Raw genomic sequence first — 23,258 nt, 5'->3', positions numbered from 1 at the left:
CTAGCAGGTTCATCTATAGAATAGGCAGTTTTTGTGTTAGGATGATACTTGGCAAGCAACACTTATTTTTCTGGTGTCCCCAGCTTAATAGAGAAATTTGGTACTTTTGATGGTGCTGCCTTTATTGGCCAAGAATTTTCAGATGAGCAGTTAACCTGTCAATTGCATGGACATAGATGACAAACATTATCAAATTACGTAACTATTACATGAAAAGTTGGTGGAACTCTTTAAAGGGCACTAACACTGGTCTATTTTTTAAACCAGATTATGAATCTATATGAGGACATTCAACAACATATTTTAAACTAAAATTAAATAAGCTTTAGCAAGGAAAATATAAAGGACAAGAAAATATCTATATACCTGTGTGCTAACAGATTTGTGTGAGTCTCCAATTGCTGAAGGGGAGGAGAATGAAACATTTATTGTATTTTTTGGAGAGATGAAAGTATATGAGAGCCTGCTTGATTTCTTAGTCATGAAAGAAGACAAGCCTCTATTTGCACCATGTGGAGGTATAAGGAATGAAGAGGTGCGTCTCCGCTCTCTACAAACATCCAATTTCTTAGTAAAGGGCAATATGGAACCAAAATTCTGGCTTCCAAGGAATTTTGAAGAGCATGTAGTTGGATTTTGATCTGAAAACCTCTCAAAATCTGAAGTTGGTGGCTGAAAATCAGTAAGCTTATCTGACTTAACTTTCCTGCTTTCTTCTGTCACATCAACTTTGCAGATGGTTTTACAGCTTGCTGATTTTAACTCAGAAAGCTCACAATTATGGGTTTTCACCCATTCTGATGAACTGGGATTTTCAAGGTCAACAAATTGCTTAATCCCATTAACTTGACAGACAAAAAGCTGACATGAAGAAGACTTGTTAGAAACTTCAGCTGTCTGAATCTTGACCATACTTTTCTTAACTTCATCATTTCCTCTGCAAGATAGTGGTTGGTTGCATGGTTGACCGTGTTTCACTGTTTCATCATCTATAGCCATTTCCTTTCCAAACAAATCTTTTCTGTCATCAATGTCAATTTCCTTGTCATTTCCTCTGTAAAATGGTGGTTGGTTGCATGGTTGATCATGTTTCACTGTTTCATCATCTATAACCGTTTCCATTGCAAACAAATCTTTTTTGTCATCAATGTCAATGTGCCTCTGGCTATTCTTATAATTATCGTGGTGATTTTTCAGCCTTTCACATGAGTATAATAGTGCTGGATCAATATCATTTTCTTCCTGATCTCTCATGTATATCTCTTTCTCCTAAAATCCACAAGATCAACTAAGTGAAACAAAACCAACAAAATACCAAGCAATATGAGCATGTGTTTGCTTATTGTTTCAATATTAGAGATACCGATACTTCAGCCACTATGCTATCTGACAGTTAAAAGATAACAAGAATATAAATTCAACAGGGAGATCATACAACAAGAGAAGCAGCATAATAGGGATGTCTCCCTTGTTATGTAGCTTACCTGAGACAAAAGGTCTACTCCTTCAACATGAATTGACCTCTCCTCATTACCAGGAGAAAAGTTGCCTTCATGGGTGTCACCGACATTCACTACCGAACAAGGAGAAAGGTTGGATGTGCAATGTAAAGATTCTTCATCAACATTTTTGGTAACAATTTTAGTCTGTTGACAATGTTTTTCCTGATCATCAACAAACCGAATGAGAGATATATAACCATTAAAAACAGCAGACATATAATATTCAGACCACTCAATTGAGCAGCTTCAGAATAAATCTGCTGCAGAAGTCAAAAATACCACATGGCCACCATCAAATAATGCTGTGGCCTTAGGACAAGGAGGGACCAAATTCTAAACAAATAGGAGATATTTCTATTTGTATACAACTCACCTGACCCAAACGATCCAATCTTTGCATATCAACTGTTGTCATCTCATCAAGGTCCAGCCTATCATTCACATCTTTACAAAGATAGGAAATGGATGTGCAACCCGATGAATATTCATCACCAATTCTAGTAACAAATTTAGCCTGTTGACAAAGCTCTTCCTGATAATCCGAGAAAGGAAAAAATCACCTAAGATTATAAAAGAATCACTAGATCTATAACTTCAAATTATGATTTACCACTAAAGACTGATACTATGTGATCAAGAATTCAAAAGGTGGTCAAATGATAAAAAGATATTATCTAACAAGAAAGTCCATACCAGCACATCCTCATTAAGGGTCTAAGGATAAGAAGGATAAAAAGGAAGATCATATTCTGAACAAATAGGAGATACTTCTATAATATACAACTCACCTGACCCCAATGATCCACTCTTTGCACATCAACTGTTGTCTGCTCGTCATGACTATATGTTTTGGTATCATTGTCCAGCCTATCATTCACATCTTTACAAAGAGAGGAACTGGATGTGCAACACAGTGAATATTCGTCACCCTTTCTAGTAATAAATTTAGCCTGTTGGCAAAGCTCTTCCTGATCATCCAAAAGAGGAAAACAAAACCAGGAAAAATACTACCTGACGTTATAAAAAGATCACTAGATTTATAAGTTCAAATTTTGATTTCCCATAAAAAGACTGATACTACAGGATCAAGAATTCAAAAGGTGACCAAAATATAAAAAGATATAATATGAAAAGAATATCCATACCAACGCATCCCCATAAAGGGATATAGGAGTGTCTGGACCAGATTCAATTTGCTGATTAGCATGATGGTAAAAAAAATTCCGATCATCAGTACCCAATGATGCAACATACAATAGAACTTTTTCTGCTTCAGATGTCTTAGTTGTATTACTGTTGTCCATTGTTGCAGTTTCTGTCTTTGGATTTTCCCCAGTGAACTCTTCAGTATGGCTATCCACTGTTGAAGGGATAGCATCTTCCTCAAAAAGTTCTTTCCGATCATCAGTACCCAATGATGCAACATACAATAGAACATTTTCTGCTTCAGATGTCTTATTTGTATTACTGTTATCAATTGTTGCAGTTTTTGTCTTTGGATTTTCTCCAGTGAACTCTTCAGTATGGGTATCCACTGTTGAAGGGATAGCATCTTCCTCAATCGGTTCTTTTCTTTGAGATTGAATTTCCAAAGAGAAAAATGTACTTTCATAAGAACATTTTGATGCAGTGAAATCTTCCCTATTATTGTGTATTTTTAGTATAGAAGAAATGGATGTGTTCCCTGCATCCTCAGGTAAGGTTGTAGGAGTTGCTGAGACAAATTCATTTGGCTTATCAACCTTCAACATTGAAGAGTTAGTTGAATAAGTATTAGATGACTGAACAACCCTATTAAAGAACCAAAATATAATGACTGAACAACCCTATCAAAAAATCAATATTAGATGACTGCACAACCCTATCAAAGAATTAAAATTAGATGACTGAACAACCCAAGCTTTTCCAATGACAAGTGAAATCAAAATGCAATTATCAAATATACCATATAGCTTATCATATAATTAATTTCAAATTTTGGCTTCAAATATATATGTGATGGGCAGAAGTTCAGGATTACAGTTTCCTGTATCTCCTCAGGTATACCCTTCTGCTCCACACGATTTAAGTTTAAAAGGTATTTAGTTTAAATTGATTCAAACAGAAATGGTAGTGGCAAATACCTTCAAGATCGAAGTAAGAGCATCTGCCATAAAGGAATTTGTTTTATTTGCAGGTATTCCATGTTTCTTACAGAGATTTTGAAGCTCTTTCCGGGGCAGGCTGTAATAATCAACCTTCAACATTGAAGAGTTAGTTAAATAAGTATTAGATGTCTAAACAAACCTCTTGAAGAATCAATATTAGATGCTTTTCCAATGACAAGTGAAATCAGAATGCAATTATCAAAGAGACCATATAGCTTATCATATAATTAATTTCAAATTTTGGTTTCAAATAAATATGTGATGGGCAGAAGTTAAGGATTACAGTTTCCTGTATCTCCTTAGGTATACCCTTCTGCTCCACATGATTTAATTTTAAAAACTATTTAGTTTAAATTGTTTAAATAGATTCAAACAGAAATAATAGTGGCAAATACCTTCAAGATTGAAGTAAGAGCATCTGCCATAAAGGAATTTGTTTTATTTGCAGGAATTCCATGTTTCTTACAGAGATTTTGAAGCTCTTTCCGGGGAAGGCTGTGATAATCAACCTTTGACTTATCAACCTTCAACATTGACGAGTTAGTTGAATAAGTAGTAGATGACTGAACAACCCAAGCTTTTCCAATGACAAGTGAAATCAAAATGCAATTATCAAATAAACCATTATAGCTTATCATATAATTAATTTCAAATTTGGTTTCAAATAAATATGTGATAGGCAGAAGTTAAGGATTACAATTTTCTGTACTCCACATAGTTTAAGTTTAAAAATTATATGGTTTAAATTGTATAAATAGATTCAAGCAGAAATAGTAGTAGCAAATACCTTCAAGATCGAAGTAAGAGCATCTACCATAAAGGAATTTGTTTTATTTGCAGGTATTCCATTTTTCTTACACAGATTTTGAAGCTCTTTCCGGGGAAGGCTGTGATAATCTACATCTGCCATCGGTGTTGCTGCCCTGCTTAGACTGGCAGCATGCACAAACTACAGGATCTGGTATAATGCAACCTAAACAACACCAATATCCTTCCAGTAGACTTTCCCTGAGCAGGTATAGTGATTAATGCCAAAATTCTGAACCATTGACAAAATAACATATCCTTAATTAGTCTTGCAAAATAATGAAGGCCAAACTAACAATATAAAATACAATCCCTGAAAATCAAAAAGCTTAAGTTTGATCAATCGCCAAAAGCATAACACTGCAAATAAGCATTAACTAGAATCATTGAAAGTCCATTGTTTTAAACAAAAGATGTAACATAATAATGTGGGTCAAACTCAAATCCAACTTAAATATGTTTTAACTACCATTGAAGAAAACAAAGAGAGTGCTTTTGCCTAATCATCAAATATTCTTCTTCCTATTTACAGCATTGTACATGTTTGGCATATTAATTCAAGAAATGGACCAAGCTGTTAGATCTAAAAATGCAGATTCTGAGGCCCCTTATGAACGGATAACTAAAGACACAATCCACTGGATACTACTAGGGTTTTTTCTGCGGCAGTGATTCATTGAAAAAATTGAAATGCTAAAACCTAAGGAAGATAAATTTTTGTCTTAAAATACAGAGCATGGAGCATTAGGATGGACAATTTGAGCAGCCATTAGAAAATAGAAGATGGAATTTTGCAGCATCCTCTTGTACTTTTAAGGGAGATAATTCTACCAAATGGAACCCTATATTTAGTTTTGGATTCACAAGTCTGAGAAACTGGAGCAGAGCTAAAAATGTGATATTACACCGCAACATTTTAGTGTAAATCACTCCAAAATGTTCCTAACAGCACCTGTTGACAAAATTCCAGTAGCCCCTTGGACCATTTCCTAAAAAGGGTAAGGTAAACCATAAAACTGCAAACCCTTGATAAGTATTCTCAAAATCTAGAAGTAGAATTCCGTATCTATTCTCAAAATCTAGAAGTAGAATTCCTATGCACATACCGCTGAAATTTTTCTGTTGTAAATAAAGAAGAATAGGACATGGAATCTGAAGCGGCAGCAAAACTATGTGACATTCTCCTAGACTAAGCTCACACCCACACCCAACATACTTTTCAGATCTTGACTATAATGCCAGTCAAGTAGATGCTAGTGGCAGTGAATGGTTGTCTTTCATCATTCTGTCTGCAGTAAATGATTACATTGCATAAAAATAGCCATATACTATAATTTTAACTTTCCTGAAAGATCTTCAATCCAGCACCAAAATACTTGACAATGATGAGGAAGATGTAGAGATTAAACTCCATTAAGAACTGAATCTTCTCGCCTTTCCTCCCAATAATGATTTAGATTTTATATGTATTTTTCTTGCTTCTAATTTGTTATAATGATTGTAGTAATCAATGGTCAGTTAGCCAATAAGTTTGACTCTTTGAAATCTCGTGCCGTATGTAGAAAAGGAAATCAACTCTGTAGATCTTGTTTTGGTGTCCAGAATAAAGTTAAGAGTTTGATTTTTGGTCCTTACTGTTCAGATTTCTGGGCTGCTGGGGTCACATTTCAAAATTGAAATCATGGAAGCTATAAGGTTCCAAATGACTTATGGTATTTGTATGACTTGACATATAGAAAATTGCCCATAAATGATTGCCCTCTTCAAAAAGTTAAATATAAAAATTATTTAGAAGAACAGAATCAACAGATTTTATCTGTCGAAGACTACTACAAACATGATGTATTTGAAAGAACATGGTCAAAACAATTTTTGTGATATGGAAGTCTAGAGGTTCTTAAGAAACCCTTATCATAGCAGGCCAGCAGCAACTAACCATTGAAAAATGGATGCCAAAGCTAAGTCTCATGAATCAGAACAAATTTTACAAATCTAGTCAAGCTATTAGAATTTAGAATAACAAAAAAAGAGAGAAGAAAACCTTTTCTTTTTTGTTTTCTCTTTTTTGTCTGAGGGTGTCCCATATGGGACAGTAAATTCCAAGTTGGGACTTTCTCATGGGTTTTCTGATGACATGAACTTTCTGATTGGCTGACTGTCTAAGAAAATAAATTATATTTTATCCTCATGAACTCAAGAAGTTTATAAGTGGTGGAAACAGGACCTATAAGAAAAGATATCAATGCAACATTGACAGCTTCTTCCACTTACAATTGAAGGGCTGCCTTCTTGTGTCTCCAACAGGGATCTTTTATATTTGCTGCATATTGATCAGCAGAAGTGTGAGTCTGAGGTAGAGTATTTCTAACATTAGCAGAAGCGTAGATCTGAAAAGCCAGTTAAGGCAAAGTAATTGAAATATAGGCAGAAGCCTCTGTACATTGTGAACCTAATTTGCTGGGATTTGCTTTCTGGTTCTGTTTTCATATTTTAAATTCATTGTGATTGACTGTCACAGTCTGTGTCACTGTATTCAGGACTAAGACTGCCTAGTGCTTTGGCAAAAACTCATCAGCTCTCAATTTGAAACTTAAAGGTTTTAATAGACTGTTCATTTTTTTTATTAAATTTTTTTCACACTTATGCTTTTTAACTCTTGTCTGCATTGCTGGAGTCTATTGGTTTTCCCTGACCCACTTCAGTAACCGTGTCAAGTGTTATCAGAGCAGTTTGAAGTATCTAGGCATTCTCTTTGGGGTGGAAGAGACCCTAGATACTTTAGAAGCATAGAGTTATTGGAAGCCATCAAAGATTTACAGGTCAAATGGAAGCCATGGAAACTGCCAAAAAAAGAAAGAGTTTTAAATGTGATTAATTCAAAAAAAAAATGAGTTAGAAGAATACGACGAAAGGGAAATCAAGGCTATCGCTAATATGGGAAGCACACCTTGGATAGAATTACCCAGTTATGCTAGCAATCTGAATTTGGAAAAGTTGATTGACTAGATATTAGACATGGAGAAGTACTTCGATTTGGAGCAAACTGAAGACTACAAAATTGTTTGCTCCAAGAGGGTCATGCATCATGTTGTGTGGGACCAAGTACAACAAGAAAGAATTTGTGGACCAAAAAAAAGATTCACAGTATGGGTTAGAATGTTAAGTAAGACAAAACGATAAATTTTTGCCTTCTGATTATTCTATTATAGTATTTAAGAAATTATAAAATCTCAACTGCAAAGATTCACGATCACAGATGACCATTCTAAAATACTGAAGAAATGTTTCAAGGTACATTAATGGGTTTAGACTAACAATTAAAGATGAAATTACTGATAAAAAGTTGTCCTAACCTTGCTTTTCCAGTATTTGTATTTAATTGTTTAATTGTATTTCATTGTCACATTTAGTTTTAATTTGGCAATTTGTAGTTTTCACTTAATTATCGTGAAAGTTGCAAAATGCAACTATGACAACTTGTAAGGTGGATAAGTGTTGTTGAGTTAGAAAGAGCATGAAAGTTGACTTGGATAAGATAGGAATACCTTTAGTTTGCATGTGCACATTACCAAGAAGCTAAATAAGATCACGGGTTGAGTGCTTTAGTTAAAAGCAGTGTTCCACGGGCGTTGGGGACGGGGGGACCAAGGGCCTAAATTTGGGGACGGCGGGGGGGACGGCGGGGGGATGGCGGCGGGGGGGTGGTGGGGTGGTGGTGCTCATATACTTGTACATATACATATAGTACTTGAAAAACTAGTTTTGAAAAGATGTATGACAGTATTACAGTGTAAGAATTACATTTCAAATGAGACTATAGGAAATTTGAAATACTAAATCTAAATACCAAGATTTCTAAGTTGTGTTGTTATATGGAGCCTGATCAAACTCGGAGGTTAGATTTTCCCTACTTCTATCGGCGCGGTTTCCCCCTATATTTTTCAACGGGGGTTTGGGGGCAGCGCCCCCAAGTTGGGGTCAAGGGGCATCGCCCCTTGCGGGGTCAAGGGGCAGCGCCCCTTGCGCGTTCCCATACTTTTATTATTTTCTAAAGGCATCGGGTGTTATTTTTCCATTGGCCCACGTCCAATTAGAGTTACCCCTTAACCCTCAAAAAACTTAAAAACTCACTTTTTTTAAAAATTTTAATTTTAAACATTGCATATAAGTGGGGGCGACAAGAGACGTCTGGGCGTCTCCCCGTCCTTGGAGAGACGTCTGCACGTCTCTTGAAGGATGGGGAGACGCCCAAACGTCTCCCAAGGAGACGTGGAGGTGTCTCCATGTCTCTTTGGGAGACGCCCAAACGTCTCCCAAGGAGACGTCTCCACGTCTCCACGTCTCCCTGGGAGACGCTGGGACGCGAGGACGTCTCCACGTCCCGGCGGCGTTTGGGTGGCGGTGGCGGGACGGCGGGGGACGTCGCATCCCCGTCCCCCCGTCCCCGAGACGTCTCTGACGGGGGGACGCGCCCAAAAAGGGGGGGGACGCGTCCCCGTGGTTCACTGGTTAAAAGAGAATGTTTCTTACTAATCTTCTTGATTTAGGTATTGGGATTTGCATGGTTTTGTAATGTACCCAATTAAATTCACGCAATATTTGTCTCACTTTATGAAATTTTGTATTTTTTTTAAATTTTGAAAACCAAGCCAAGCTGGAACAGCAAATAAAAATTGAAAAGAATTGACTGAAAACACATTAACACATCCTCAGTTGCTTATTCAACACTTCATATGATCAATCTTGTCAATTACAATTGCTGGAAATAAACTCTAGATTACTCCAAACACTCTGATCTCAATTAAAATAATCATGTTAGCGTCATTCAACATCAGATAGTGACTTTGGGAGCCCATAGAGATTTGTTTTTATTTACCCACTGAGCTGGAAATGATTACAATGCATAATACAATATTTTTTTTCTGATTTTAGTATTAAAAGATCAATCACAAAATGCAGATCTAGACATCCTTAAAGAGTCTTGTTTGACTTCAAATACTGGTATGAAATACTGTAGGCTACAGTAGGGATTTTAGAATTGTGGTGGCTGGTAAAATGGTATAAAAGTTGCTATGCAGGAGCAAACCATACTAGTACAACTCCCCACCAAGTCTCATCCTACCCTCCTTGATGTTGATAAACTATATAGAATGATGACAAATGGCTGCTATGATGTCTAAAGGTTGTATGGGTGATGCTATTTGACCCACAAGTGCCAGTATTCCACTGATCTACAATAAATGCTAGGCAACGAATGACTAATGTGCACGCAAACCCTTGAAAAATCAATAATATATGATGTAACAATGTCCTAGATATAGCTAGCGCTCAGATCCAGCATGAAATTTTGATAATAAGCCACCAAAAAATGCAGACATCACTTGTAATCCAGCAAGTAGGGTTTAAAAGTGAAAAAATGTTGGCAATAAATTTCCTCCTCAAAGTGGTGTCTCAAATCTAGCTGAAAATGATGATGAACACCAGCAATAAATTCTAAAAATTTCAACAATGAAACCCTCCAAGTGCCAATCACCAAATGTGCTTGCAAACTAATCGCTTCTCGCTGGGATCTTGCTTGAAAACTTTTAAAAATAGCAAAAAAAACTGTAGCTCCACTATAGCAAACTGAAAAAAGGTCTTCAAATCCACAACAACAAATCAACGCAATTGTGATCCCCAGATGAAATCATCCCAAATGAGAAACAAGGGTTTCCATCCTTGATACCAAATGTGTAATCCAAGAGGGTTTCTGTCCTCTCAAACTCAAAACAAACCAAAGGTTTTTGCCCTTGGATGCCCTAGATTGAACAAACTGCTCAAATCTGAAATTTGGATGTAAAAAGGTTAACTTGAATGATCTTAAATGAAGATAGGCACCTCCTTGATACCTTTTCAAATTGTGCCCTCGGGTCCTAAGATTTCCCTCCAAGTATTTAAAAACACTTTTTTATTAAAAAAAAGAAGGTATTTTACAATACATTTATTTTGATATTGATGTTCAAAAACACCTTTTTTATTTTAATTATAATAATTTTATTAAGTCCCCCTCAAAATTATAGATTATTGAACCCAACTTAAATAATGTTATTAATTATCTTAATTTTTTAAAATGGGACATGATAGGGGCTGCTTTTAGCCTATGCTTTTCTCTAACAATTTTGAAAACCATTGGCAGTTTCTAGTTTTGGGTCTTGCATTGAGATATTGGTGCCCATGATTTTCTCTCATGATTTTAGAAACCATTAATGGATTCTAGTTTTGGTTATTGCCTATATATAGTGGCTCATAGTTTGAAGAAAGTTTTTATGATTGTATGAGTTTACAAAAGGTTATATTACCAAAATCTCTCCAACCTTCTATTGTTTTTCTCCTATGAAGGCTTGAATGTGTTGGTGCATTGTGACTGGATTTGGTACTGTAAATACTTTAGTTTGAGCTTTCGAGGCTGGGTTTTGTGATGCCCTCAGCTAAACACTAATGAATGTTCCTCTATTGTGCCAAACTCAACATTTATAATTTAAATAGGTTCCCCTTACCTAGAAGGGATGGTTTATAAGACCATTTAAGTGGTGCCACACATTTCTGCGACATAGATTAAAAAAATGGATATCCCCAAATTAGGATACAAGAGGGTGATGAGTGGAAAACTACTTTGAGAACTAAGGATGCATTATATGAATGGTTAGTGATGTCCTTTGGATTAATAATTGCCCCAAGTACCTTCATGAGACTAAGGACTGAAATGCCAATATTATATATAGGAAATTCGTTGTGGTTTATCTTGACAATGTACTGGTGTTTAGCAAAACTTAGGAAGAATGTTTGTGACATTTGAGAGGTTATACCAAATTTAAAGCAAAGCTGCTAACAAATCTGAATTGCTCATTTTTTAGGGAGGAATTGATATATTTGAGTTTGTGACATCTAGAAAAGGGTAAAAGATGGGACCTACAAAGGTAACTACAATTCGTGAGTGGCCTACACCAAAAAGTGATATAAAAGTAAAAATCTTTAATAGATTGGATAGTTTTAATAGAAAATTCATGACATTTCAACGGAATTTTTCCACTATTGACTTCTTGTGTGAAGGATATATTTACATAAACAACAAAAGTAGAGAGACGCTTTAATGTTTCAAGGGGATTGTGATAAAAGTGGTAGAGTCACTGAAGTTGTGCTGGGTTAAGAGGGCAAACCCTAAGCCTTCTTTGCTGAAAAATTAAATGAGGCAAAACAAAAGTATTATGTTTATGACCAAGAGTTTTATAACATCATCCAAGAATTGAGGAAATAGAGGCACTACTTATTGCCTAAAGAGACTGTTCTTATATAGTTCATCAAGCATTGATGTGAACAACCTAGAGAAGCTGAATGAAAGACCAATGATGTGGGTTAAATACCTACAAAGTTACTCTTTTGTTTTGAAGTACATGTTTGGACATTCAAATAGATAAGCTAATGCACTAAGTTGAACAATAGATTTTTTGAAGATTATGAAAAGTTTGAAGTCATTGATCTTGAATTCATTGATATCTAGAGGGCACGTCAAGATGCTACAGTACTTAAGGATTTCTTTATTCACAAAGATACTTTGTTTAAATTTCAGCAATTAAGCGTACCCCAAGGCTCTATGAGTGAGAACTTCATAAGGTAAATGCATGGAGGGGATCTTTGTGGTCATTTTGTAAGGGAGAAATCCTTTTACAGTTTGAAGAGAAATATTATTGGCCATATGAAATAGAATCTAGAGAAGTTTGTTGCCAGGTGCAGAATGTGTCAACTTGCAAAGGGCACTAATAGGAACACAGACTTTTATAAGCCTTTTCCAAATGGATCATGGGAAGATATTAGTATGGATTTTGTTTTGAGATTACTTAGAACTTACAAGGGAAATGATAATATCTTTAAAGTCATGGACAAATCATCCAAATCTCACTTGATACTTTGTAAGAAAACCAATGAAACATTAAACATTGCTAGATTATTTTTCTAGCATGTGGTAAGATTGCAGCATTTGTCTAGAAGTATCACAACTAACAAGGATGCGAAGGTTGTTGGCTTTTGTTGGTACTTTGGTATTTGGCATTTCTGTTTTGGCACTTTGATGGTTTTTCCATCTTGTGTTGCCATCAATGCCAAAGGGGGAGATTGTTGGTATTTTGGTATGGTTTTGTCATTGATGTCAACACCTACTAAAACTCTAGCACTTTGGAGATCCAGCAACATTCACCGACAACAAGTGACTTTTGCACAGTCACCAGTATATGGTACACCGGCAGGATATAATGATCACCGGCACTTGGAATGGCATGGAAAACACTTGGTAATGTCGAAGACATTGTTTGGACATCTTATCTTGGAGAATTGTTTATTGGCATATTCGTATTTGCATATTTGTTGTTACCAGCAAATAAGTCCAGGTTATGCACCGGTAGGTTTATCTTTTCCAGATCAGCACAGCACGCTATGGAGATGATTAATTATTGTTATAAATGCATTAAGCCGACATTTTGAATCGGTTATTGCATCGGATATTCTATTGTTTGTAAAATGATTTTATTGTAATATCTTGTAGAGCCGACCTACTAAAATTGGTCTTAGGTTATGGTATAAATGTAAGATCTTATTTGTAAGATCATATGTGGAATGCGAAAAGGATAAGTGTGAAGGTATATGCGAGATTAAGCAGAGCTATACACGCATACATCATTTGAAGGTGAAGCTAGGTTTTTGTGAAAGCATATCAGAACTACACCGGTACTGAATCCAGCATATGAAGATACTATTTTGAGCAGTACATTCTTATTGGATTTAACCATCCAATTGTAGTCAGTGTGACTCCCATTTGTGTTTGAGCAGTGAGCTCTAGGCGCTTGGCCTTTCTGCATGTGCAGACCCCATTTATGTACACTTACTATCTGCAATAGTATCATCTAATTGTAGGTAAGGTTTCCCATCGTGGTTTTTCCCCTTACAGGGTTTCCACGTACAAATATTGGTGTTATGTGTTGTGGATGACTTTGTCTTTTTGTTTCATGCATTAATCTTTACCGGTATTGCAATTGTCTGTCAAAATTGTCCACCGGTATAACAAACTAGTTCACCGGTATTAAGCAGTAAATTGGTTAAGTTGTTTTTGGTTTAAATTTATTAAGACAACTGATTCACCACCCCCCCCCCCTCTCAATAGCCTCCAGGACCTAACAAAGGTTATGATTCATCTTTGGCGGATGCTATGGCAAAGATTGTGGGTGATAGAGGATTTCATCACCACACTAACAGAAAAACGGAGGTAGTTAATAAGAGCCTTAATAATCTACTTCGAAGTTTAGTTGGAGACAAACCTACTTGCTTGGATTTTGTTCTTGCCTAGGCAAAATTCACCTACAAAAATTTAGCTAACAAGTGAGCTATTGCTTCTCGTTCCACATTATCTATGGAAGATCTTCAAGATGTATAACAAATTTGATTACGGTGGTTGCTAATAGAAAAAATGCAAAGTTCGAAGACTTCATAGAATATATATGCAACAATTACATGTGGAAATAAGAAGTGAATTTGGAGAAACAATTAAAATACAAGGAAAAGGCCAATGAGAAAAGGAAAGTGGGTCAATTACAATCAATGATGCAATTATGATATTTCTACGAAAGGATAAGTTTCCCAAGGGGACCTATAATAAATTCAAATGCAAGAAAATTGGACCCTACAAAATTAGGCAAAACTCTCTGACAGTGCATATGGAGTTGGTTTTCCAACATTGATAGATATTTCACCATTCTTCATTATTATTAATCAGCACACATGTAGATGATTACAGTGGGTTGCTATAGACAATGATGATGCTATTTACATTGCATTGCCAGCTAGAATTGGTAATTATAAAATACTATAGGTTCGTGATGAAGACCAAAAACAAAGATTATAAAGAGCATTTGGTACGATGGAAAGAAAAAGGGGGCTATTGAAGATGATTGGTTATCTAAAGCAAAATTCGCTTATTCATTTGAGTGAAGGGATAGTTCTCACACTATACCTTCCGTATATAATAGCAACTTAAGGTCCAAGGGCAATTTCAATCAAACCAAAAAAATGGAAAGAAAAAAATTCTTTACTCTTTTTCCTAATTGTTCTGTCTATAGGTGTTTGATGTGGAATTTCCAAGTTGGTGCATTCTCATTGGATATCTAATATCATCAACTTTCTAATTGGCTAAGGGTCAACTCAAATCAGGTTTCAATTTATCCTTATGAATTGAATAAGTTTTGAAGTGGTTGAAATAGTGGCTATAAAAAACAATAACCATGACACGTTCAAGGACATCTTCTACTGTTTGTTACCAAAAACGAAAAAAAGAGGCCATTGTTAGCTAATAAAATTGCCAAAAGCGTTGTTTCTATTTTTAACATCCATTTCTAGGAGTATGGTGATATTGCTCCATTTCAAGAAAAATCTTTTTGTTACAAGATTCATTTTATTTTTTAGCTTGAACAATTTTTATTATATCTCTAGTTTTATAAAAGTCATTTTATGTATTAACTTTTATAAAATATCATTGCCTCTATATAATGTAAAGAACTATACAATTAATATTATTGTTTTCGTTGATTACTATTTAATTTGAATGTATAAATAATCAATATTTTAAAAAATAATAATAACTTATTTTTCATTATAAAGGAATAATTATGTATTTAACTATTTAATTTTCATATATAATTAATATAATGATACATTTTCTATAATATTATTGTTAATAAAATTAATACAACTAATTGTATCTAAAAATTATGAGATATTCCCCAAGACAAATCACAAGTTGGGATGGGATGTTAATGGAAAATGGGACAGCCTCAAAATCTCCCAAGGGTACTGTTGATGTGTTTTTTAGGCACATGCGAACACAGAATAAAAAACCTTAAGTATCTTATCCTCTCTTGAACAAAATCTCTCAAATGTTGAAGATTAGCTTAAGGATCACTTGAGAAGACTCCAAGGTTCATGAATGTAGGGTCACTACATGTGGATAAGCTCTATTGGTTTGATGTGATTATGCTGGAATCATAAGGGGACTTACGTTTGAATGCCTAAATGCTTGATTTGCTGGAACTCGATCATCTGATGTTGCTACATGGTGATGTTGTTTGTCCTAAACTAGCTCGAGTTTGAAAAAATGGCAAAAGGAAAGGGTTGAGAGAGTCTATTCTAAGACCTAGAACGTAAGAAGATAGTTGAATGATTAGCTGGAATCCTACTGAGCGAGGTCTCACCATCAACTTGAACAATTTGACACAAGCTCACTGCAATCTTCTAAGGATATTTCAAAGATATTCGAATCAATATCGTTAAACATCGATCACCATTCAAGTTAATGCATAAGCAATGAATGTAGAACGATTTGAAGTTAAGCTCATATCATTCCAGTTGACCACACAAGGCATGCTTACAATCAGTAAGAGGCTAGTGGTATGGACTAGGCGGATTCCACATGAATACATTCAACAAATTCCTCCATTCAATCTAATTTATTTATCATCTAACGTGAAGATCCATCAAGAAACCATGCACATTGTAAAGAAACAACACACTTCACCATAACTTCAATGAAAATGGAGTTCATTTACAACTTAGGCAACAATTTCGGCCTTCTCCTCCTACTCTACTCTAATTGCTATTCTTTCTTCAAAACTATCTATTCTTCTATTGCTATTAACTATTAGCTATTAACCTTTACAAATGAAGAGCTTGAGCCTTTTATAATGCTCTCAATACAATTCAATGGCTCAGATCCATTTGAAATCAATGGCCGAGATTTTACAATGAAAACCCTAATTAGGGTTTGTTACAACAAACTCAGTTCGGCCAATGAAATAATTACAACACTAGTGCAGACCAATAGATAACAAGAGTAGGTGCCTCGGAGTTTGTGCCATCACTGGTGAGTCAAGTTCATTGAATCAAGACAAGCTGATGTAGACCCTTTCTGATTGGTGGGGTAATGACTGGGATGCCACATCAATCTTGCACTTTGCTTGGTCAAGGAACATTGAGCAATATCTCTTGATACTCAACATTATTCAATTACTCAATGTGATGATTGATGAGAAGCGAATTTTGATTAACTCTTTTGAAACTATCTGCTTCTTCGATCATGTTTGATATTGTGTGATGACCTTGATTGTTCCTCCTCTTGCTCATGATGTACTTTGAGTGGATGGTGCACTTGATTGAATGTAGCTCTTCGTCGTACTGACTTCGATTCTTAGATTCCCAAAGGGAATTTAAGATTGTAAAACATCCTTCCATCATGTAGGTTATCCTTCCTTGATGCTCTAGTGTTTGCTGATGAAGCCTCTTGATCTTGCATAGTGGTGATAGGAACTACGTGTCATGGTCAAGTCATTCCTTCTATCCTTGCTTGTATATCCTGCCTTATGATGATTGTATGATCTCTCCTTTGCCATCTTAAGATCTAGTAGCACTTTGAGTCTTCTTCATGCACTTGAGGTGTTCTTGATGCTGATGGAGATCTTGAAGGCCTCTTCCTTGTACCTTGACCTTGATGCTAAAATTCTCTCCTTGAGATCCTTGTTCCGATCCTCCTTCAACCTGGCCCCTTTGATCTCTTTCCTTACCTCCTACAAAATGAACAATTGTACATCAAACACACATGATATACAGCTTGATCTAATCTTTGATTTTTTTATGATTTCTTTCTAAATCTAATCAAAGGACTGACAGTAATCAATGAATTCACTGTGTGGAAGGCAAACTTAATGTCCTAGAGCAAATCTGGGCTATCTTAAGGTGAATTCGCTGGCTGATAAGCTTGCTGGCTGAGCAAATTCGCTTCTCTTTGGTGCTCAAATGATGAATCTCGCCTGCTCCAAAGATTAGACCTACATCTCCAATGATGAAATTCGACCTTATGCTAATGGAATTCACTAATGTTTTGCTGAAGTTCACTAATTCTGCTCCCATTTTCGCATTTGAAGAGAATAGAATGTTTGAGTTGATGGTTAGAATGAATGTTCTAACTTCTCCTTTATAGGCGCTTAGGGCAAAGGTCATGTCTTTTGAGTATAAGGCCGACTCACTTTAAAATAGCAAATCACCTTTCCCATGCTGGTCGACTTTACCTCTTGGATTTGAGGAATTTGTTTAATACATGGTTTCAAAAAATTCGCTCTATGTCCTTTGGAAGGACAGGGTCCAAATAAAATTTCGCTTCATGTCCTTTGGAAGGACAGGACTTAAGTAAAGATTTCCGCTCTATGTCCTCTCCAAGGACATCAATTCAACTTCGCCTTAGGATCCTTCCAAAGAATTTCACTCTATGTCCTTTGCAAGGACAGGCCTCAAAAACAAAATTCGCTCTGGGACCTTGATGAGGTACATCACCTTAGTCAAAATTTCGCCCTTGTACCTTGGCAAGGTATGCTCATGATGAAAATTTTCGCTCTTGTTCCCTAGGGAGGTACACGACCTTGGTGAAATTCTCACCCTAAGACCTTGGAAAGGACATGAATTAGATGGAAAATTCGCTCTATGACCTTGGTAAGGTACATGACTTGTTGAAAGAATTTCGCTCTCTGACCTTGGCAAGGACAAGACCTAAAATATAATTCGTTATCTGTGGTGGCCAATACCTAAAATATAATTCGCTATATGTGGTGGCCAAGGTACATTGTCTTAAGATGAAAATTCGCTCCAAGTTTGAGGCAAGGTACATGATTTGGAGAAATTCGCTCTATGTCCCTTGGAAGGACAAGGCATGAAATGAAATTCGCTCCAAGACCCTTGGAAGGACTGGGTCAAGTTCGCTTTAGATCCTTTGGAAGGACAAGGCTCTTCATAAGGAATTTCATTCTCTGACCTTGGCAAGGACGAGACCTAAAATAAAATTCGCTCTCCATCCTTAGCAAGGACAAGGTCAAGGTGAGAATGTTCGCTCTATGTCCTTAGCAAGGACGGGGTCTAAATGAGAATTTCGCTCCATGTCCTTTGGAAGGACGTGACTTGAGGCAAAATTCTCTCTTGGCCTTGTGTAAGGTACGCACATGATTCTAGACAAAACTCGCTCTAAGACTTCTCCAAGGTACACCAATTGGACAAAATTCGCCCTAAAGTCCTTCTAAGGTACACATCTTCAAATTTGCTCTAAGGTCTCTATGAGGTACATACTTGGCAAAAATTCGCTCAAGGACCATGGCAAGGACAAGAAACAAGTTTACTCTGGATCCTCTCCAAAAACAAGGTCAAGGTAGAAAATTCGCTCCATGTCCTCTCCAAGGACAAGACAAGCAAAATTCGCTCTAGGCCTTTGGCAAGGACAAGGTCAAGTTCGCTCTAGGTCCTTTGGAAGGACAAGGTCAAGATGAAAAGTTCGCTCTATGTCCTTTGGAAGGACATGACCTTGAAGATAAAAATCGCTCTTGGACCTTGGCAAGAACAAGACTTGGAGGTGAAATTTGCTCTTGATCTTCACTTGGATAGATTCGCTCTTCATCTTCACTTGGAGAAATTCACTCTTGACCCTTGGCAAGGTACAAGAGCTAAATGCAAAAATTCACTCTGGAACCTCTCCAAGGTACATGACTTGAGTTTGGACAAAATTCACTCTGGGACCTCAGCAAGGACAGGACATCAAAATCTCGCTCTAGGAGCTTTCCAAGGTACGGGGTCTCATGTCCTTAGCAAGGTACGCATCCTTAGGAAAGACTCTTGACTTAGTCCTTTCACCTGACTTTGCTCAGTTTGTTCAATCCTCATGTCTTTCACCCATAAATCATTCTTGCCACATGCTTGATGACTTACTTCAACCTAACATGATGACCCTCTAGATTCTTGAGAAATTCTATCCCTTCAATGCAAAGACTAATAGCAAAGACTCTAACACAACCAAGAAAGAAAAAAAAAGTGGAGGGGTCCTTAGGAAAGACTCTTGACTTAGTCCTTTCACCTGACTTCAGTTTGTTCAATCCTCAAGTCTTTCACCCATAAATCATTCTTGCCACATGCTTGATGACTTACTTCAACCTAACATGATGACCCTCTAGATTCTTGAGAAATTCTATCCCTTCAATGCAAAGACTAATAGCAAAGATTCTAACACAACCAAGAAAGAAACCAAAAAAAAAAAAAAAGTGGAGGGGTCCCCATTTGCAATGGGGCGATGTGTGAATACCTTACAACAGGTACAATTCCAATATACAACAAAGAAAGATCAAAGAGACAAAATTAAGTGGTGTCCACCTCCAAAAGGGAGATTGATACTCAGTTTTAACAACACAGTGTGTGCCAATCCAAGTAACTTTGGGACAAGCATTGCTATAAGAAATGAGAACAAGAATTTGGTATCGGCAATTTCTAAAAAGCTTCAAATTGGAACCCACAATGAAGCAAAGTTTATGGTCCTTTTAATTAAATTGTAACTATGCAAAAAGGAAAGCATCTACAATTTAGACATAGAAGGTTACTCACTCACAAATCTACATAAATGCAATTTGTAACTACCATGTGTTAAATTGGAAGTTGCAAACATTGCAAAGTTTAATAGTTCAATCTTGGACTACATGGACAAAAAATCAATCAAACATTGCTATCAAAAGAGGTGATTCGCATGGCAAATTTTCTTGCTAATCAAGCTTGTGAGAAAACTAAAGAGGAGATCATTTCAAACAATAAAAATAGGTGGAAATATCTTCCACTCTGAAAATTTACAATAGATACTACTACTTTCTTCATGGGATGTCTTACCACCCATTCTATGATGTACTATGACGATCATTCAAACCTGGAAAACCGCAGACGGAATACATCTGTAAGATTTTATCAGCTCTCTTCATAAATTGATCATTTAGAATCTCTTTTGTACAAAGTAATTTGCAAAATACAATTCATTGGTTAAAACTGCCCTTGTTTGACCAAGGAGACCTTGATCCAACTCAGGAAGATTTTCAAAATTGATGCAAATGAAGTTGAGACAACAATTAGGAAGGTGATCAATAAAAAATCTTCGAGGATGGTCATGATCGTGACAACCACATATTAGAACTATTATTGATCAATTATATACTAGTTCTCAGAAGAAAGTGCTAGGAGAAACATGCGATGGTTGGTTACATCAAAGATCCTTTAAAGCCCTTGGGATTGATTCCAATTTCTGCATTCAACAAAAGGCCAAGGACTAGTAGTCTCAGTGGCATCTTCAATATTGCTATAGCCAGAGCAAACAAAGACTTCAAATAAGCAATCACCTTGTTCAGTTCTAGAAGGATTCAAAAGGGAATATGGAAACATTCAATTTTTTCATTGGGCACTACGACTCACTCCTATCTCCACCACAAGTTGAACACACCTAAGTCTCCTAATTCATCACAAGCCCAAACAGGCAAATGTATCTTAAATGTAATACCCTCATCTGATGGAGCCGATGTAATCCTATATATATATGCACACACAAACAACGTGCAATATTTTCAAATTTCATTTCTCATTGTGTTGCCATTATTGTCAAGTTTTAAGTGTCTTATTTTTGGTAAGGTAGCTTTTGCCTGCAGCAGGGATTTTTCGATTGGATGCATATTGATCAGTTGACCAAGTTTTAAGGCAGAGTATTGTGATATCAGCGAAAGTTTCCAAGCATTGTGCACCTATGTTTGTGGCATTTTATTTTCAGTTTTGTTTTTGTTTTTTGGAATTCACTATGACTGTCTGTCATAACCTGTATGACTGTATTTATGAGTTTGGACAAAGACTGCCTTCTGCTGAGGCTGAGCCTCATTGGGTCTGTATTTGAAATCTGAAGTTTATAATAGACTTTGCATTGAATTGTTTTCAAGTTTCCTCTGTGTAACTCTGGTCTCAATGCTTGCAGTATGTTAGCTTTCCATGACCCACATCAGCTACTGTACCAATTTTGGCAAAATGGTAATTTTGAAGTCATAAGATCCAAGGCAAAATTGTCCCAACATATAACGGAAAGCAGTCCATAACTTTCAAATATGTATGGCAAGGTTGTGGTATACATTCAAGATTATGATTTAACATTAAATGGTTATAAGGTAAATTCAAGATTGCACCATCAGAAGAAATCAACAAACCTAAGTTACTGTGTAATATATTGAAGATTCAACACCGAAATTTTGAATCCTAGCAAGCTAATCAGAGATAATCACCAATATCCAAAATAATAGAAACTACAAAAGAAAACCCAAAAAACCACCAGTATCCAAAAAGAACTGAAAAATCAAATCCGCCGATGACAGTCAAAGATCACAAACAAAACAAACATGGAAATCTGAATCAATTAAAATTGTCTTCAAGTCTTCAAGGGATTCTGCTGAAATGGTAATAAGGAACAGTCAAAAAAGCCCAATCCAAGTTAAAACCCTATCATTGTATAATGCGAATTGGGTTTGTAGATAATGGCGAAGTTGCGGTGTATTAATAGTGGGGTGCATTCAGAGTAGCAATTTAATGACTCGTGGTTATGGAGCACATTCAAGGTTGATTTAACAATTATGGGATACATTTAGTGTGACCCATGTTTATAAATCTCAAGATTATGATCCATAAATCATCCCACACAAGATTAAACAAACGCCATCCACACAAGATTAAGCAAACACCATTACTTCCAAAGATTCGACCCAGATTTCATAACATAGAAGTCATTGTCACTAAAAAAAAAGCAGTTTATTGTCATAAAGAACCCAACCACAATCACCAACGATCACAGTCAATCTCTTGCCAACGCTAAATTCTGAATACCTTTTGCACCCAAGACTTAAAACTCTGATTAGTTATCGAACAAACACAGAAAACCATAACACATTGCCAAAGCAAAAGTAAAGATGGCGTACCTGCACAGTGAGAACGAGATGCCAGATATATTTCCTCTTCAACAACACGCCCCAGAAAATTGTAGAACCCTCTGAAAACTCCGCTAAAGATAGCGGAGCCCACTTGCTACGGCAGTAATAATAGTTGTTCTTAAAAAACGCGCCCCAGATAATTACAGAAGCCTTGAAAATCCCTCCAAAAATAGCACAGCCCACTTATTAGAAGAGTACGAATTTTGATAGAACATATTAATGCAAACATCTGTGCACAAAGAAAGGATCAACCCTGCATGGATACGATTGCTGAGCGCTCAAAAATGTCTAGCTTAAAATAAAAAATTCAAACAGAAATGCTATGAATTGTCACCCATCGATATATATATATATATATGAAATGTGAAAGAATATAATTTAAAAATAGGAGTTTCCAAATATGAAATGACCGTTGGGCTTTTTTGACTACCCAGCGTACACCAGCATTAACTATGGAATAATTAGGTGTTGGCGCGGCTGGTCAAAGAAACTTTGGTTTTGAACAAAAGTAATGGTGAGGATTTACCCTTAAAAAATAGCATGTCAAATAGAATGAAGTCCCCAAGTCCAGAAAATGAAGCAGTCAAGTGGTTTCCATAATAAATAGTCTTAAAAAAAATTAGTAAAATTGGTTTCAGGAGGGTGTTTCTAGTAATTATAGGGGAAGAGCATAGTTGAGCATGTATCAATTGTTGTGAGGGTTGTTGATACCTTTTGTTTCAAAAATTGAACAAATAAAACCTATTGTTTGAAACATAAAATATCATTTTTTGTTAGGAAATGTACCAATAGTTGTTAGGAAATGTACTAATATTGTAAAAAGTAACCAATCAGGTGATGCCATATCAGTTGCACAACTATTGGGGCCTCTTTTGCATGCCTATTGGTCTCACTTTTTTTTTGGGTTGTTTTGGACACTTTGG

The 23,258-nt window shown here is 36.1% G+C and overlaps 1 protein-coding gene across 2 annotated transcripts; it reads right to left on the bottom strand.

Annotated features, from left to right (window-relative positions):
• Positions 1-20: 20 nt before the first annotated feature.
• Positions 21-22,644, bottom strand: LOC131063484 (uncharacterized). 2 transcript variants are annotated; one of them, XM_057997307.2, is made up of 10 exons: positions 22,324-22,644; positions 4,437-4,688; positions 4,045-4,173; positions 3,626-3,739; positions 2,648-3,244; positions 2,291-2,470; positions 1,876-2,034; positions 1,485-1,664; positions 367-1,269; positions 21-155 (listed from the first exon to the last, which is right to left on the bottom strand). In XM_057997307.2, the coding sequence occupies exons 2-10, from the start codon at positions 4,557-4,559 to the stop codon at positions 63-65; spliced, it is 2,478 nt and encodes an 825-aa protein (XP_057853290.2). In that variant the 5' UTR covers positions 4,560-4,688; positions 22,324-22,644; the 3' UTR covers positions 21-62. The 2 variants fall into 2 exon arrangements, with proteins under 2 accessions (XP_057853290.2, XP_059063278.1); XM_059207295.1 differs by having other exon boundaries at positions 1,876-2,016.
• Between the last annotated feature and the right edge of the window lie 614 nt (positions 22,645-23,258).

The sequence above is a fragment of the Cryptomeria japonica genome, chromosome 6 (genome assembly GCF_030272615.1).
Source record: "Cryptomeria japonica chromosome 6, Sugi_1.0, whole genome shotgun sequence".
Taxonomy (NCBI): domain Eukaryota; kingdom Viridiplantae; phylum Streptophyta; class Pinopsida; order Cupressales; family Cupressaceae; genus Cryptomeria; species Cryptomeria japonica.
Note: the sequence above shows the minus strand (reverse complement) of the source record. Positions and strands in the feature narration are given on the sequence as shown.